Source organism: Salmo salar, chromosome ssa07 (assembly GCF_905237065.1).
Source record: "Salmo salar chromosome ssa07, Ssal_v3.1, whole genome shotgun sequence".
Taxonomy (NCBI): domain Eukaryota; kingdom Metazoa; phylum Chordata; class Actinopteri; order Salmoniformes; family Salmonidae; genus Salmo; species Salmo salar.
In genome coordinates, this window is record NC_059448.1 from 29,368,901 (window position 1) to 29,383,880 (window position 14,980).

The 14,980-nt window shown below is 46.1% G+C and overlaps 1 protein-coding gene across 2 annotated transcripts in view; it reads right to left on the reverse strand.

Annotated features, from left to right (window-relative positions):
* The window catches only part of LOC106609064 (insulin receptor substrate 2-B), a 39,865-nt gene extending 24,994 nt beyond the window's left edge, over positions 1-14,871 (reverse strand). Inside the window, exon 1 of one of the 2 annotated variants that reach the window (XM_014207442.2) lies at positions 10,462-14,869. In XM_014207442.2, coding sequence (XP_014062917.2) covers positions 10,462-14,527 — 4,066 coding nt within the window. In that variant the 5' untranslated portion in view covers positions 14,528-14,869. Of the gene's footprint in view, positions 1-10,461 lie in introns of both variants that reach the window. The other variant, XM_014207441.2, reaches the window with a different exon arrangement.
* Positions 14,872-14,980: the final 109 nt, after the last annotated feature.

Consider the following 14,980-nt stretch of genomic DNA (forward strand, 5'->3'; position numbering starts at 1 on the left):
GGCCTTTCTCCCCCGATTGCTCAGTTTGGCTGGGCGGCCAGCTATAGGAAGAGTCTTGGTGGTTCCAAACTTCTTCCATTTAAGAATGATGGAGGCCATTGTGTTCTTGGGGACCTTCAATGCTATAGAAATGTTTTGGTACCCTTCCCTAGATCTGTGCTTCATCACAATCTTGTCTCGGAGATCTTCGGACAATTCCTTCGACCTCATGGTTTGGTTTTTGCTCTGACACGCACTGTCAACTGTGGGACCTTATATAGACAGGTGTGTGCGCGCCTTTCCAAATCATGTCTTATCAATTGAATTTACCACAGGTAGACTCCAATCAAGTTGTAGAAACATCTCAAAGATGATCGATGGAAACAGGATGCACCGGAGCTCAATTTCAAGTCTCATAGCAAAGGGTCTGAATACTTATGTAAATAAAGGTATCAGTTTTTTATTTTTAATACATTTGCAAAAATGTTGTGTCATTATGGGGTATTGTGTGTAGATTACTGAGGAGATTTGTTTTATTTAATCCATTTTAGATTAAGGCTGTAACGTAACAAAATGTGGAAAAATGAAAGGGGTCTGAATACTTTCTGAAAGCACTTTATTCTTTCCTCCCATTCCTCCAGCCAAATCACAGGTAGTCCTTTGCCAATATGAGCAAATGAGCCATTTTATGCAGTATTATATACACTAAACAGTGTGAAGTTAAAAATCAAATGTGTTGTATTATTATGTAGAAGTGTGAATTTCAGTAACAGGTTTTTGGAGAACGTTTAGCAAACGTGACCAAGCGTCCGGAGGACGGGGCGAACAGGACGCTAGGCCACTTCACCGTGGCATTGTGATACTACTTGGTAACGTGATGCTTGGCCTGGTATCATTTTGGTATGGTGACAAGCCTACTGTGATCATTGGCGGCTAAATAACCTCAGTTAGCGCACGGAACTCAGAGATGGCCAAAGGGGTTTTCTAATGATCAATTAGCCTTTTAAAATGATAAACTTGGATTAGCTAACACAACGTGCCATTGGAACACATGAGCAATGGTTGCTGAGTGGGCCTCTGTACACCCATGTAGATATTCCATAAAAAAGTATAAATCTACCGTTAACAGCTACAATAGTCATTTACAACATTAACAAATGTCTACACTGTATTTCTGATCAATTCGATGTTATTTTAATGGGAAAAAAACAAGGACATTTCTAAGTGACCCCAAACTTTTGAATGGTAGTACGTACACGAGGGGTCCGTTTTTTCATCTTTTCTCAAATACTATTAGACCATTACCATGTCAATCAACGCTTGAATAGAATCATAGCTAACACCCCGGATGTTAAAAATGCTACACAGTCGCTACATTCCCATTTGTTTTTATTGCAGCCTCGTTTGAATGCTGTGGTTACACAAAATGTGTTGAAATCAAATCTTGTGCTTATTGAGGTGGAATGACCCAGACTTACATCGTCATTCATAGCAACTTATTACAGAGCAACTTATTATACAGCGATAAGGAAATTAATGAGCTCTCCCCAATAAACGTCAACCTGCAATTAATGAGACGGGTATATAGCCTACTAAAACACAAAAATCGATTTGACCTAACATCTTGTGATTACATTAACATCTGTATGTATTTACGTCAGAGTGTTTGAGAGCAAGTTTAGGTTCTTCGACACACACACACGTCCAGTTGCCTGTGCCTGGGTATTGTCCTGCTTTACGTCCAGTGTACATTCTGTAGTGCACTACATAGGGAATAGGGTGCCATTTGGGGACGCAGCCTACATATGCTTACTGCTAGGCCCGGCTCATAAATAAGTGTCAGTCTGAAAATAAAGCAGTAAATATAGATTGAGGTGGTATTGGAAAGGGCAGTTAGCGAACACTCAACAGCAACTAGCTGATACGCCGCTCCACGAAACTTAACTCAGCCCCATACTACCAGTAACCAGTATACTCAGTCACACTCTGAAGGGGACCAATGGACGTGGGATAGGAATGGGCAGCAGCTAGCTAACGCCCTCTACCCTCTCTACTCTAAGCTAAAAACAGTAGCTAGCTAGCTAAAACTCACTACTCTGTACTCAACAGGACCATAACCAAGCTCCAAATAACTCCATGCTCCAGACAACAAGTAGGCTACACTCACACTTTCACACTCTGGAGCCTACCTATGGATGTCACAGGGATAGGAAAGGGCAGCAGCAAGCACAACACTGTACGCTCTTTCAACCATGCTCCACACACACAGACAACCCTCCATATAACTCACTCTGAAGCCAGGGTCGTGTTCAGTATGGCACACATAGCAAAACAAGAAGGAAAGTCTGTGCTGTTATCTATCAGACAACTTCGAATAGTAGCCGACATTCTGCCCATGTTCCCGTTTCAAAAGATTTCACTACGGCGTGCCCTAATGAACAGGACCTAGTAGCCCACTAACTTCCCTGTCTCACTCCATTTCCAAACATTTTCTCACGGAGGAAAAAATGGAAAGGGTACTGAAAGAGACTCAGGTGTGCCTGGCTGCTCAAGGCAGGTCACAGGAAGTGCATTCCTGTGTGATGATGCGTTTCCTGTGCCTCTTGCCGTGCTGCTGAGACATGCTGGGCCAATTAGAGCACATCAAAGACCATCCGCATGACTCAGACACACAACAGCGGAAACACACCCTTCATCAGAAAAGAGTGTTTTTTCCCTACGGAAAACCAGAAACACGCATACCCACAAACAGTATTGATTCTCCTATGGGAGCATGACCTCGCTAAGGGGGGCAGAAAGGGGTCAATGCAACAGACACACACACACTCACCTCAGGAGAAAACACAGACACACCACACGTGAACACACACAACTGCATGTCAAGGTTTCTCCATATTACCTTGGTACTGTTTGACCTACTTTGGCACACTGGCCAGGCTCAGGGTCAATGAACTTATACCCCTTTGTCCATTTCAGCCCCAGCTCAACAGTTAACATATGAGTCAGCCTGTGGCTGCATGAACCTATTGAGTCAAACTATCAAGCACCAATCACCCCGGATGACATTGCTCATTGTCTAGGATTTGTTTGTTTCATTAGATGGCTCTTAGGATATGTTGTAGAAGAAATTATAGGTTAAAGGCTCAAAAGAGAGATGCTTGTCTCACTTAACACCGGATAGACTGCACTTCACACACACACACACACACAAGCAGTGTGCGTGTGAACACATGTTTACTAGGCTGACACCTCATGCTTCTTTCCTAATGGGCTGTCAAACCAACCCAATCTTGTCTGTACTGTAGTAGGCATGTAGTGTACTAAACGGTACACTAATGTTCTGGGGCCGGATTCACAAAACACTACTTACGAAAAAACGTAAGAAGTTTAAGTGGGAAGAAAATACAAGTTCACAAGATAGATCGTAAGTGCAATTGCTCAAAATGTTCTTAGGGAACATTGCAAATATCTTTCCTAAATAATTTGTAAATATCTCCTTATGTGGCATTGACATTGGTGACGTGCTTGAAACCATAAATAAGCCTGTGACAGGGATGATAGGATTTTGCCCACTATAATAAAGTGTTGATAAATAAATGTAATACATTTAAAGTATCTGCTTTATGTCTCGAGAATACATAGATTTTTTAGTTGGCTCGCAAACCATTTATACACAAAAACAAAATGTTATTTTTCATTCATTATAGCAATCAGACTAGCTTTTTAAAAAAATGGATAACCAAGGAAAGCACAATAAATGCTTCAGCAAACAAGTGCTTGTAGTGATGGTGGAGGAAATAGTAGCCAGGAAAAGGTTGCTGTTGGGGAGACTTGATAACAGCGGGGTCACTGCAGAGACCAAAAAGAGAGGATGGCCGAGTCAGTCTCTGCCGTCGGGGGTAAGGCAAGGCACAGTTCATGGTTACAAAAGTATCCATTCATCACAAGACAAGGGTTTAGCTGTCCTAAAGCTAAAAATCTCTTAAGGATCGTCCCCCCCCGTTTTTGCCTAAAATGACATAGCCAAATCTAACTGCCTGTAGCTCAGGACCTGAAGCAAGGATATGCATATTCTTGATACCATTTGAAAGGAAACACTGAAGTTTGTGGAAATGTAACATTACTGTAGGAGAATAACACATTAGATCTGGTAAAAGGCAACAAAAAAAACGTGCTTTCAAATTTTTGGGGGGGGTTCATCGTCTTTGAAATGCAAGAGAAAGGCCATTATATGACTAAGGAGTCTAGGAGAAATTGATTTTGGCCACTAGATGGCAGCAATGTCCAAAGTTTTTGACTGATCCAATGAACCATTCCATTACTGTTCAAAATGTTATCAAGACTGCCCAAATGTGCCGAATTGGTTTATTGATAAATTTTCAAGTACATAACTGTGCACTCTCCTCAAACAATAGCATGACATTCATTCACTGTAATAGCTACTGTAAATTGGACAGTGCAGTTAGATTAACAAGAATTTAAGCTTACTGCCCGTATAAGACATGTCTATGTCCTAGGAAATTCTCTAGTTACTTACAACGTCATGCTAATCACATTAGCTCAACTGTACCACCGGGGGGGGGGCGCACCGATCCTGTAGATGTTAAGTACATTTCCAAGAAGAAATCATAAAACAGAGTAATTGAGGAATGCCAGGTGTAAGTAGACAAACAAAAATAATTCAATTGTTGCCAGTAACAGTTCATCACTAACCCCCTTGATAACATGAAAACACTACCAGCTCTACCAGCTCTGCTAGGGCGAGTAAAATGTTCAGAGAGGTGTTCTCTCATTGTGTCTGGAAATAGCTAGCTAGTAAGCTAGCCAACTTTAGACAGTTGGCTTGGGAGCTTGACCGCCGTTGTGAGGTCAGAACGCTCAGATCAACCCTACTCCTCAGCCAGTCCTGAATTGTTATGAGTACCACTTCAGCGTTGCGGTGGCACCCCCAGCCCCCACGGTGGCACGTGTGACACCCACACTGCTCAAATCATAAGCAAATGCACCTTTTTTAGCCTAATAATCATCTTGGTTGAAGACTGCCTCAGCAGGAATGGTAGGCTATAGACTGTTACGGGTACTTGGCTGCTCTTCCTTAGCTAACTAGAAATTTGTTTAAAATGTACAAATCAGGGCTCTGCCTACAATTTTCTGACAAGGCGGTGCTGATGTAGGCCTAAGGTTGGGTCAGTCAACTTCCCCCTCAGGAAGTTGGAGCATTTTGCATTTTTGAATGCCATTTCCTGAAAGAGTCTTAAACTATATCAAACTATATCAAACAATGTAGACAACACAGAAGTCTTGTGTTGAATCCTAAATGAAATTGAGGTAGTCATCTCAATGACACCTTCACATTTTTTCTAGGTTAAAATGTAGGAGTATTAATTATTAGGTGTCTATGTCAATAGTCCAGTGAAAATGGCTTCTTAACGTTGTTTGGGGATTACTGGATTAGGGCGATATGGCCAAAATATCACAGTATTTTTCCAATTTTGGGTGGCATTTTATGTTTCTCAATTATAAAAATTGTAAAATTTGCTTTATGAGTAGTGCGTGACCCTAGAGTGGCAACACATACAGTACCAGTCAAAAGCTGACACCTACTCAAAGGTTTTTATTTTTCTATATTGTAGAATTAAAAAAAGTGAAGACATCGAAAATATTAAATAACACACGGAATCATGCAGTAACCAAAAAAAGTGTTAAACAAAAATATATTTTAGATTCTTCAAAGTAGCCACCCTTTGCCATGATGACAGCCTTGCATACTCTTGGCATGCTTACAACAAGCTTCACCTGGAATGCTTTTCCAACAGTCTTTTATTTAACTAGGCAAGTCAGTTAATAACAAATTCTTATTTACAGTCTAGGAACAGTGGGTTAACTGCCTTGTTCAGGGGCAGAACGACAGATTGTCAGCTCGGGGACTCGATCTAGCAACCTTTTGGTTACTGGCTCAACGCTCTAACCACTAGGCTACCTGCCGCCTTGAAGGAGTTCCCACATATGCTGAGCACTTGTTGGCTGCTTTTTCTTCACTCTGCGGTACAACACATCCCAAACCATCTCATTTGGGTTGAGGTTTGGTGATTGTGGAGGCCAGGCCATCTGATGCAGCAGTCCATCACTCTCCTTCTTGATCAAATAGCCCTTACACAGCCTGGAGGTCCTTATATGTTGAAAAACAAATGATAGTGGGACTAAGCGCAAGGGGCGGCAGGTAGCTTAGTGGCTAGAGGGTTGGGCCAGTAACCGAAAGGTTGCTAGATCGAATCCCTGAGCTGACAAGGTAAAAATCTGTCATTCTGCCCCTGAACAAGGCAGTTAACCCACTGTTCCTAGGCCGTCATTGTAAATAAGAATGTTAACTGACTTGCCTAGTTAGATAAAGGGGAAAAAAGAACAGATGGGATGGCGTATCGCTGTGGTAGCCATGCAGGTTAAGTGTGCCTTGAATTATAAATCACAGACAGTGTCACCAGCAAAGCACCATCATCACACCACCTCCATGCTTCACGGTGGGAACCACACATGCAGAGATCATCCGTTCACCTACTCTGTGTCTCACAAAGAAACAGCAGTTGTATCCAAAAATCGCAAATTTGGACTCATCAGACCAAAAGGACAGACTTCAACCGGTCTAATATCCATTGCTCATGTTTCATGGCCCACACAAGTCTCTTCCTATTGGTGTGGTTTCTTTGCAGCAATTCAACCATGATTCACACAACTGTTCAGATGAGATTGATGTTGAGATGCGTCTGTTACTTGAACTCTGTGAAGCATTTATTTGGGCCGCAACTTCTGAGGCTGGTAACTCTAATGGACGTATCCTCTGCAGCAGAGGCAACTCTGGTTCTTCCTGTCCTGTAGCAGTCCTCATGAGAGCCAGTTTCATCATAGTGCTTGGTGGTTTTTGAGACTGCACTTGAAGAAACTTTAAAAAGTTCTCAATTTTCCAGATTGACTGACCTTCATGTCTTAAAATAATGGACTGTCGTTTCCCTTTGCTTGTTTGAGCTGTTCTTGCCATAATATGGACTTGGTGTTTTACCAAATAGGGCTATCTTCTGTATACCACCCACACCTTGTCACAACAACTGATTGGCTCAAACTCATTAAGGAAAGAAATTCCACCAATGTACTTTTAACAAGGCACACCTGTTAATTGAAATGCATTCCAGGTGACTACCTCATGAAGCTGATTGAGAGAATGCCAAGAGTATGCAAAGCTGTCATCAAGGCAAAAGGTGGCTACATTAAAGAATCTCAAATATAAAACATTTGGAGATGTTTAATACTTTTTTGGTTACTTCATGATTCCATGTGTTATTCCATAGTTTTGATGTCTTCACTATTATTCTAGAATGTATAAAATAGTAAAAATAAAGTAACTCTGGAATGAGTAGGTGTCCAAATTTTTCACTGGTACTGTACATTCTAAGTGACTTCAATGGGTTCCTCTACTTTGACTGTTTGCTACTGTTCAATTAAACTTCAACCCCTCCCAAAAAAATCTGCATTTCCTGCACTCATTTGAGATCATTTCCAGACTGCCACGTAGGGCTGCAAGATATGGGGGGGGAAAAAAAGAGGCTTGTTTTTAACCAAGTGTTGCAATTGCGATTTGCCTTGCGATTAGATCAAAACACTTACGTGAACCGTTGGAATCACAAGAAAATAATGATTGTTCTAATTCTATGGTTAGAAGATAATGAATGAAAATGCCAGGGAGGAGTTATTGTGACAAGGTTGGAACCAAAGAGTTGGTCATCGTTTCCTAGGGCACCCTATTATCTTTAGCTACATTAAATATTTTCTTAGTTACTTCATGTAGCTAACAGTCATGCTTCGCCTATTCCTCTGATTTAGAAGATAAGGTTGTAAAAACAACATGCTGATTTAGGCCAGACCATCAATGGTATCAGGCTGTATTAGCTAGCTACGTTTGCGCTGACTCAGTACTTTTATTAGCTAGCTAACTATCGATTAGCATTAGCGGTTAACACGACTTAGCCACAACTCGCTAAGACAAATTAGCTGTTTGCAGATGTAAGAAACACAAACTTATAGTGTAATTATAGAACGCTTGTGGATTTATATTAAGAAGCAAAGTGGAAACAGCGTCGCAGTCATCAACGTTGCTGCATTAACCATGCAGGCTGAATGCAAGTGTCTCGTGGTCGAGCAACAATAAAACGCGCTCCTCGAGTGACAGGGCTAGTAGGTCTGTGGAAAGTGGCATAGAGAGAGATGACTCAACATTTACATTTAAGTCATTTAGCAGACGCTCTTATCCAGAGCGACTTACAAATTGGTGGATTCACCTTATGATATCCAGTGGAACAACCACTTACAATAGTGCATCTAAATCAAGTAGCAGAGTAAACTGTAACAATTGACTTCATGCAAGGCGCATCACATTTAGAAAACCAAACATTTAAATACTGTTATAGAAGGTAAAGTAAAAACCCAAACTGGTCCGTGCATCAATACCGGTATATATTAAAATATGGTACACCTAGGGCTGTGGCAGTCATAACATTTTGTCAGCCGGTGACGGTCAAGTAAATAACTGCCGGTCTCAACTGACTCAGACCTTTGGAACATCTACATTTTAAAAAGTCTAATAAATCCATATAATATAGCCTACACCATCACAATAAATACATTATTCATTTTAGACAGGTCTAAAGAAATATGAAAAAAAATGTATATTTCAGAAGAACAGAATAGCGTACTCAGTTGTCCTTATGTTAGGCCCGGATCTGGCTATGCCATATTGGCTGTGTTAATTTAGCAGCAGTTAATTTAGCAGACAAGATTTGCTTAGAATTCCGTGGGATTATTTTATAGTATGAAGAATACAATTGGACATAGCTGAATAAAATATATTAAAATATATTCCAAACAATTTCAGGGAGTGCACACATACGACTATTTTGTGTTGAGCGGTTAACAAAGAAACATGTCAATCTACTATCCTCATAGTACAAAAGTTAACGTAGTCTATTGGTCAACTTGTACTTCTGAGTGAGAATTACAATGGGGGATAGTAGGCTGGGACAGATGTGGGGTGCGATAGATCCCAAATTAATACAACCGCTAATATAAAAAAAAAAACATTTTTTTTTTAAATCAATGAGGCTGAAAGTTTAGCTTAAAATGTTGATAAACTATTAGGCTATTTATTCACATTATAAGTGCATTTAACGGTCACTTTTGAGAATGTTGTTTTCCTGCTAATTGCATTTTGGAATATTCGTGCTTATAGCCTACTGCCATGTGCGCAGTAGGCTATAAGCACGAATATTCTGTGACCGTAAATGCAATTATGCGTTATTAATGTGCATTTTTATGGTGAAAATTATCTTCTCCAAATTCACACGCCGCCTATGTATGCCAGTTAAGCTCTACACCGGTTGTAAAATTGATTGTGTTTTTTTTCTCCTTGCCCAAGTCCTCTGATTGGCCTAGCTCCAACTTCAGACGGTTGAGTCAAAAACCAATGTGCCAACCAGAAGTCTATTTTTGCATATTTTACATTCCTTTTTCATACCAGCGTACTTTGAACTCAAATTGCGTGCATGGTACGCAAAACGTGTGCAAGTTGGCAGGTCTGCAGAGCGTCTTAGTGCTCATTCTGAATGCTCAGTGTGAAACACTCTGAATTTAGGAAGGGACAATCTGTCAACCTTTGAATTTACAAAACGCTCTGAGCGCCCTCTGACACTTGAGTGAATTTACGAAGCACCCTTAAAACTCATCCAAGGTGTTACATTTTAACTCATGACTGATGCATCTACAGCATGACACAGGAATGCTGCTGATTCATAAAAAAACATTTTTTTAAAGTGTGTGCAGAGTGTAGGGCTGGGAATTGCCAGGGACCTCGCAATACGATATTATCACGATGTTTAGGTGCCGATACGATATGTATTGCCATTCTCACGATTCTATATGTATGTATTGCGGTTCAATACTGTGATTCTATGTTGCAAACATATTGCTCATTATATGTCTGCTGCAGCTGGAAAAGAGAGCATGAGAAAATGTGTTTTGATCAGTCATGGAAATAAAAAGTGCTGAAAACAAAATTGGCTCACAATTTAAAAGGAAGATGGAGAACAAGCTATTAAGTAAAAATACTGGACTGTTGGTGCAGGTACAGCCAACTAGTGCAAAAATAGTATTGCGATAGTCAAAACGAGACGATATATCATCAAATTATTTCCCGATATGCAACTATCGATTACCCCCCAATCACTAGTAGAGTGCAGTAGGGGAGAATCCCTCTCCTCATTATCACCTTTTACACTGCAGGGCAAGCATGCCTCCCTGCATGCAAACAGACACAACTGGAGGACCACACACACAGAACTCCTACAAGCACACTGAACACAGAGCAGATGTAAGCACGGACACAGAAACACACAAACACAGACCCCACCTCATCCCCCACAAAAATACTCTGTCACTCACCCGTGAATGTGGCAGTCATCCCGTCTGACTTGGTGAAGTCTATACTGGCGTAGACGCCATTGTTCTCTGCTACTGGCACAGTCACATTACCAGCCGAGGTGGCGTTGGGGGTCGGCCCGGTTCCCCCCTGTTGCTGCTGGGGTATGGGGAGTGTGTTAGATTCCTGGTCCTCTCTCAGCTCCAGGGCAATGTAATTGAGGCCATTCTGATACCCCACAGAGACATTTCTGCACATACGTCCTCCAGGAGGGCCCCCAGAGGAGGCTGAGTCCATGCCCAGATCAGAGGGCCCTGGCTGGGCAGGGAAACCGGCCAAATCTACCCCTATCCCCTCCACACACATCCACACGCTGTCAAAGGAGCCAGAGCCGGCCCACTTGGAACCCTCAGCCAGGAGAGCTCCGTTGAGGGCCGAAGGGTTGGCTGAGCCCGAGGGGGGATTGGTGCCGGTGCTAGAGCTTGTGGTTCTGCCTCCTCCGGGGGTGGAGGAGAAGGTTTCAGAGCTGTGTCTGCGTCGCCCCTGGGGGTCAGCACGTACCACTTTGGGGGGCTCAGGCTGGGGGCTGGAGGATGAGGGAGGCGTGACGGGGTGGGGGAGTAAGGTAGGGGGGTACCGGCCCTCCATCACACACAGGTGCTGCAGCATGGCTGTGGGGCTACTCTGTGACCCCCGCGACCCCTCACCCTTGCTAAGGTTAAAGGTCATATCTGTGTAGTCATCTGTTCCCGTCCGCCAGTGAGCACCAGAAGATCCAGGAGCTCCGCTCAGGGAGGAATTGGCGGTCAGGGGTCGAATGTAGCTGGGTGGGTTCCATGGGGCCACCAGAGAGGGTCTGGGGGACTGGTTCTTAGCCAGGCGGCAACCATCATCACCCCCACTACCACCACCTCCAACCTCTACACTCATATAGTCCTGGTTCTGGGGAGGGGAGTGGCGCTGCTCGGCGGAGCCCATCGAGGGTGAGACGTACTGGTCAGAGAGAGGGCAGGATGTGGGGGGTCCGTAGGGATCCCCAAACTCGATGTTGATGTACTCGCCGGGGCTGGAGGGTCCCTCAGCAGCAGCTGGCTCACTAACCCTCAGTGACCCGTGGAAGCTGTGGCGGCCCAGGGGGAGACGGTTGGGCCGAACCGCAGTTGTTCGCCGGTCACCGCGAGCCGCTTGGTGGTGGGCCCCGTAGGGCGGGGGGTGGTGAGCGTGAGGGGTGTCTGACCCCCCACTACTGAAACCCTTTGTCGTAACGCCAGTGACCTGGGAGTAGACGGGTTTCGCCGGGGAGCTCATGGGCACGTATTCCTCGTGCTCCCATTTTCTCTGTTCTCCATCTCTGGCTACGGGGGCCTTGTAGGAGCGAGGCAGGGAGAAGTAGGGACTGTATGATTTGGGGGTACCTTCAGGGTTGCTCAGTGTGTAGTATCCCCCCTCGTTGGAGAGCTTCCGTCCTCCTGCCTCGTTCCCTCCTCTTCCACTGCTGTATGACATGTCCATGTACTCTCCAGTCTGAGGCCGCTCCACTATACTACCAGAACTACCGACACCCAGACCCATGTTACTGCTACTGCTGTGGGGACTTGGGGAGGCCTGGACTGGGGAAGAGGAGCTCGGTCCCCCTGGTAGCATCATCATGTAGCCTTGGGGGTCCGTAGGCTGGAGGGGTTGGAGCTGGTGGGCTGAGCGTGGGGCCAGGGATGGGCTAGAGGCCTGGGGGGAGTGAGAGGGCTGGGGATGGGGATGGTGAGAGAGAGAGTGGTGATGGGGATGAGAGTGGGAGCTAGGTTGCATAGGCATGTAATCCGGGGTGTCACGGGGTGAGGCTGCCACCCCACACAACATGGGCATATAGCCACTGTCCTCCTTGGCCGAGGAGGAGGGGTAGGAGGAGAGAGGAGGGGGTCGGCCCTGGCTGTGCTCGGAGCAGGAACTGTAGTCAGAGCGGAGGGAGGAAGAGGAGGATGAAGGCTGGTTGCTGCTGCCGGTGGGGCCCAGAGACAGAGCCTCTTCCACAGACACCAACTCGTCCTGTGAGAATGTGGTCTGGGTCATCTTCTGGTACACCGCCACGCCGCTGCTACCGCCGGCAACACCACCCTGACTCCCGGGCCGCGTGAACGAGTGTGTCCGCCGCCTCAGAGACCGGTCTTCGTCCGTCGACGTGCTCTCGTCCCGGTGGGGGGCCTCAGCGCCGCCAGAGCTACTCACGCTGCCCGCTCCAAACACCTCACGGTGCCAGCCCATGGCCATGTAGTCGCTCAGGCTGTTCTCTTCTCTGATTGGTGGGGTGTTGCCCAGCGAATCGGGTGTGTTGCTACGGACTCGGAAGTAGCGAAAGTCTCCGGGGCTTGAGCCGTACTCGTCTGAGGAGTTGAAGCCTCCGTCAGAGGGGGAGCCGCATATGGATGCGCTGGAGGGCCGGGTGAGGGTGTCAGAGACTGAGCCGTGACCGCTGCTGCTGGACACGCTGACGGGGGAGGTGGTGGAGGAGAAGTGGGAGACTGGGAGCGAGGCGGAGCGGGTGTGGCAGTTGGTGGCCGGTAGCGCCCTGGCGTAGCGCCCTCCTCCCCCGGTGTTCCCTGCCCCACCCCCACCCCCACCCTCCTGGCGCCCTAGGTGTATCCGGGCTGTGTTCAGGTGGATCAGGCTTCCGGTAACAGACCGGAATGGCCGGTTCATCGTCCCTTCGCCTTCACTCGACGTCCTGAAGCGGTAGCCACTGGCACCAGAGCTCTTACTCGACGGTGGCGTACCGACCGCTGACTCAGTCCGGGAGCGGCGCTGGAGACCCGTCTGGCTCGGCGGCAGGTTGCCTAGGTGACGCCGGGTGGTGATGAACGCCATGGGGTTGGAGCCCGATGATTGGCTTTTACTCCTGGGGCGGATCTCTGCGAAGGCCTTCAGAGCCTTCATGGTCTCTAAGATGGTCTCGTGCATGTTCTGAGCCACTACAGAGTCATCTACCTGCATCCATATCTCCCCTGGTCCTATGGAGGACGACCGACCCACCTCGATGAAGAAGAAGCTTTCTGAGTGTCCACATCGTCTGATGTTCATTAGCTGGAGGTTAACATACGGTGTCTCAGAATTTAGTTTGACCAGATGGATAGTTTTAGAAGAGAGGCATAAACGATACACACCTGTGAGGTTCTTGGTCTGACCCAGCCCTTTGGGTTTCACGTTCACCTGCCACACCTCTTTGAAAACCGTACCTGGTGTGACTGTACCATAGCCATCATCCAACTCGTCAGAGTCTAAATGCCCCTTTTTCCCCTCACTCATCAGTTCACTCAGGGCTACATACCAGTCCTCTTGCTCCTGCTCGTTTTCAGCCACAATGGCAAAGTACTCATCCTTAGTGTAGAGGGCTATGAGGTGTTTGTTCTTGGAATCCGCTCTTTTGTTGACGGTGAAGCACTGATACAGATAGATCACCCGTTTCGGGGCTACTGCTGAAGACCGCTGGCTACTGCGGAATTTTTTATCGCTGTCATAGTACTCCAGCCGGCTGAGGCCTAGGTGGCTCGCCCCCCTCAGAACGAAAAACCTCTTGTGTCCATGCTTCTGTTTCCGTAGGTAGCCACACTTCCGAATGTCGTCCATGACCCCTGAGGTAGCGACGCTAACGTTAGCATTCGCAGCCAATTGAATCGCAGCCGACGCCGCGTTCACCGATGCAGCGAGTGCGTGGTGGCTAGCAGAGGGGTCCTCATGTACCAGGTTCAAAGACGACAACGAGGCTTTCCTTACCGGGGACCCAGGGATGTTTTCACCAGAGAGAGTATGCTGCTGTTGATGTGTCGCCGCCTGATAGTGGTGCAACAGCGGGCGTTGTTCTTTGGGCAGCGAGCTCTGGGGGTAGTGATGGTGGCCGTGGTGGTTGGAGGGCGGCAAGTGCTGATGAAAACGAGCTCCACTGCCACCGCAGATATTCAATAACGGGGAAGGGGGTTCCCCAATTGAGGTGTAGCCGTTGGCTGCCGTAGCCGCTGGTGTCGTCCCGATGCCCCTCTGTTGCGTCTCCACCAACAACATAGCGGCTTTGTTTTCTTGGTAATTCATAAAATTGGCCATTTATAGAACACAACCAAAGGTCACTTTACCTAAGCAGTGCTGTGGACCTAGACCCCATTCTTGTTTAGGAGACGGGCTCCGGCTGGCGCTGCTGTATTGTGGTGGCTACACGGCGCGATGGTTAGCTACAATCAAAGCAAAAATGTCAGATTGTTGAGTTAAAAACGACCGGTCCAGGCCTCTTCGCGAAAAACAAGTATCCAATATGGGGTTTTATGAAATAAAGCCGCCCCTGTGCAACATACCCACGTTTCTATAATCGTTAGAATCCAAGCTAGCTGGCTAGCAATCTGTCCCCTTCTCCCTCTCTGTACATATATCTAGAGAGCGGAGCACAAACAACACGTGACTGATGCGTCATCCATAAGTAGGAGGAACATGAGCCAGACGGGGCTTCTCATTGGAAGTTCAGCGAGATTGACAGGAACTGACAGGCAAACGAGACAACTGTTT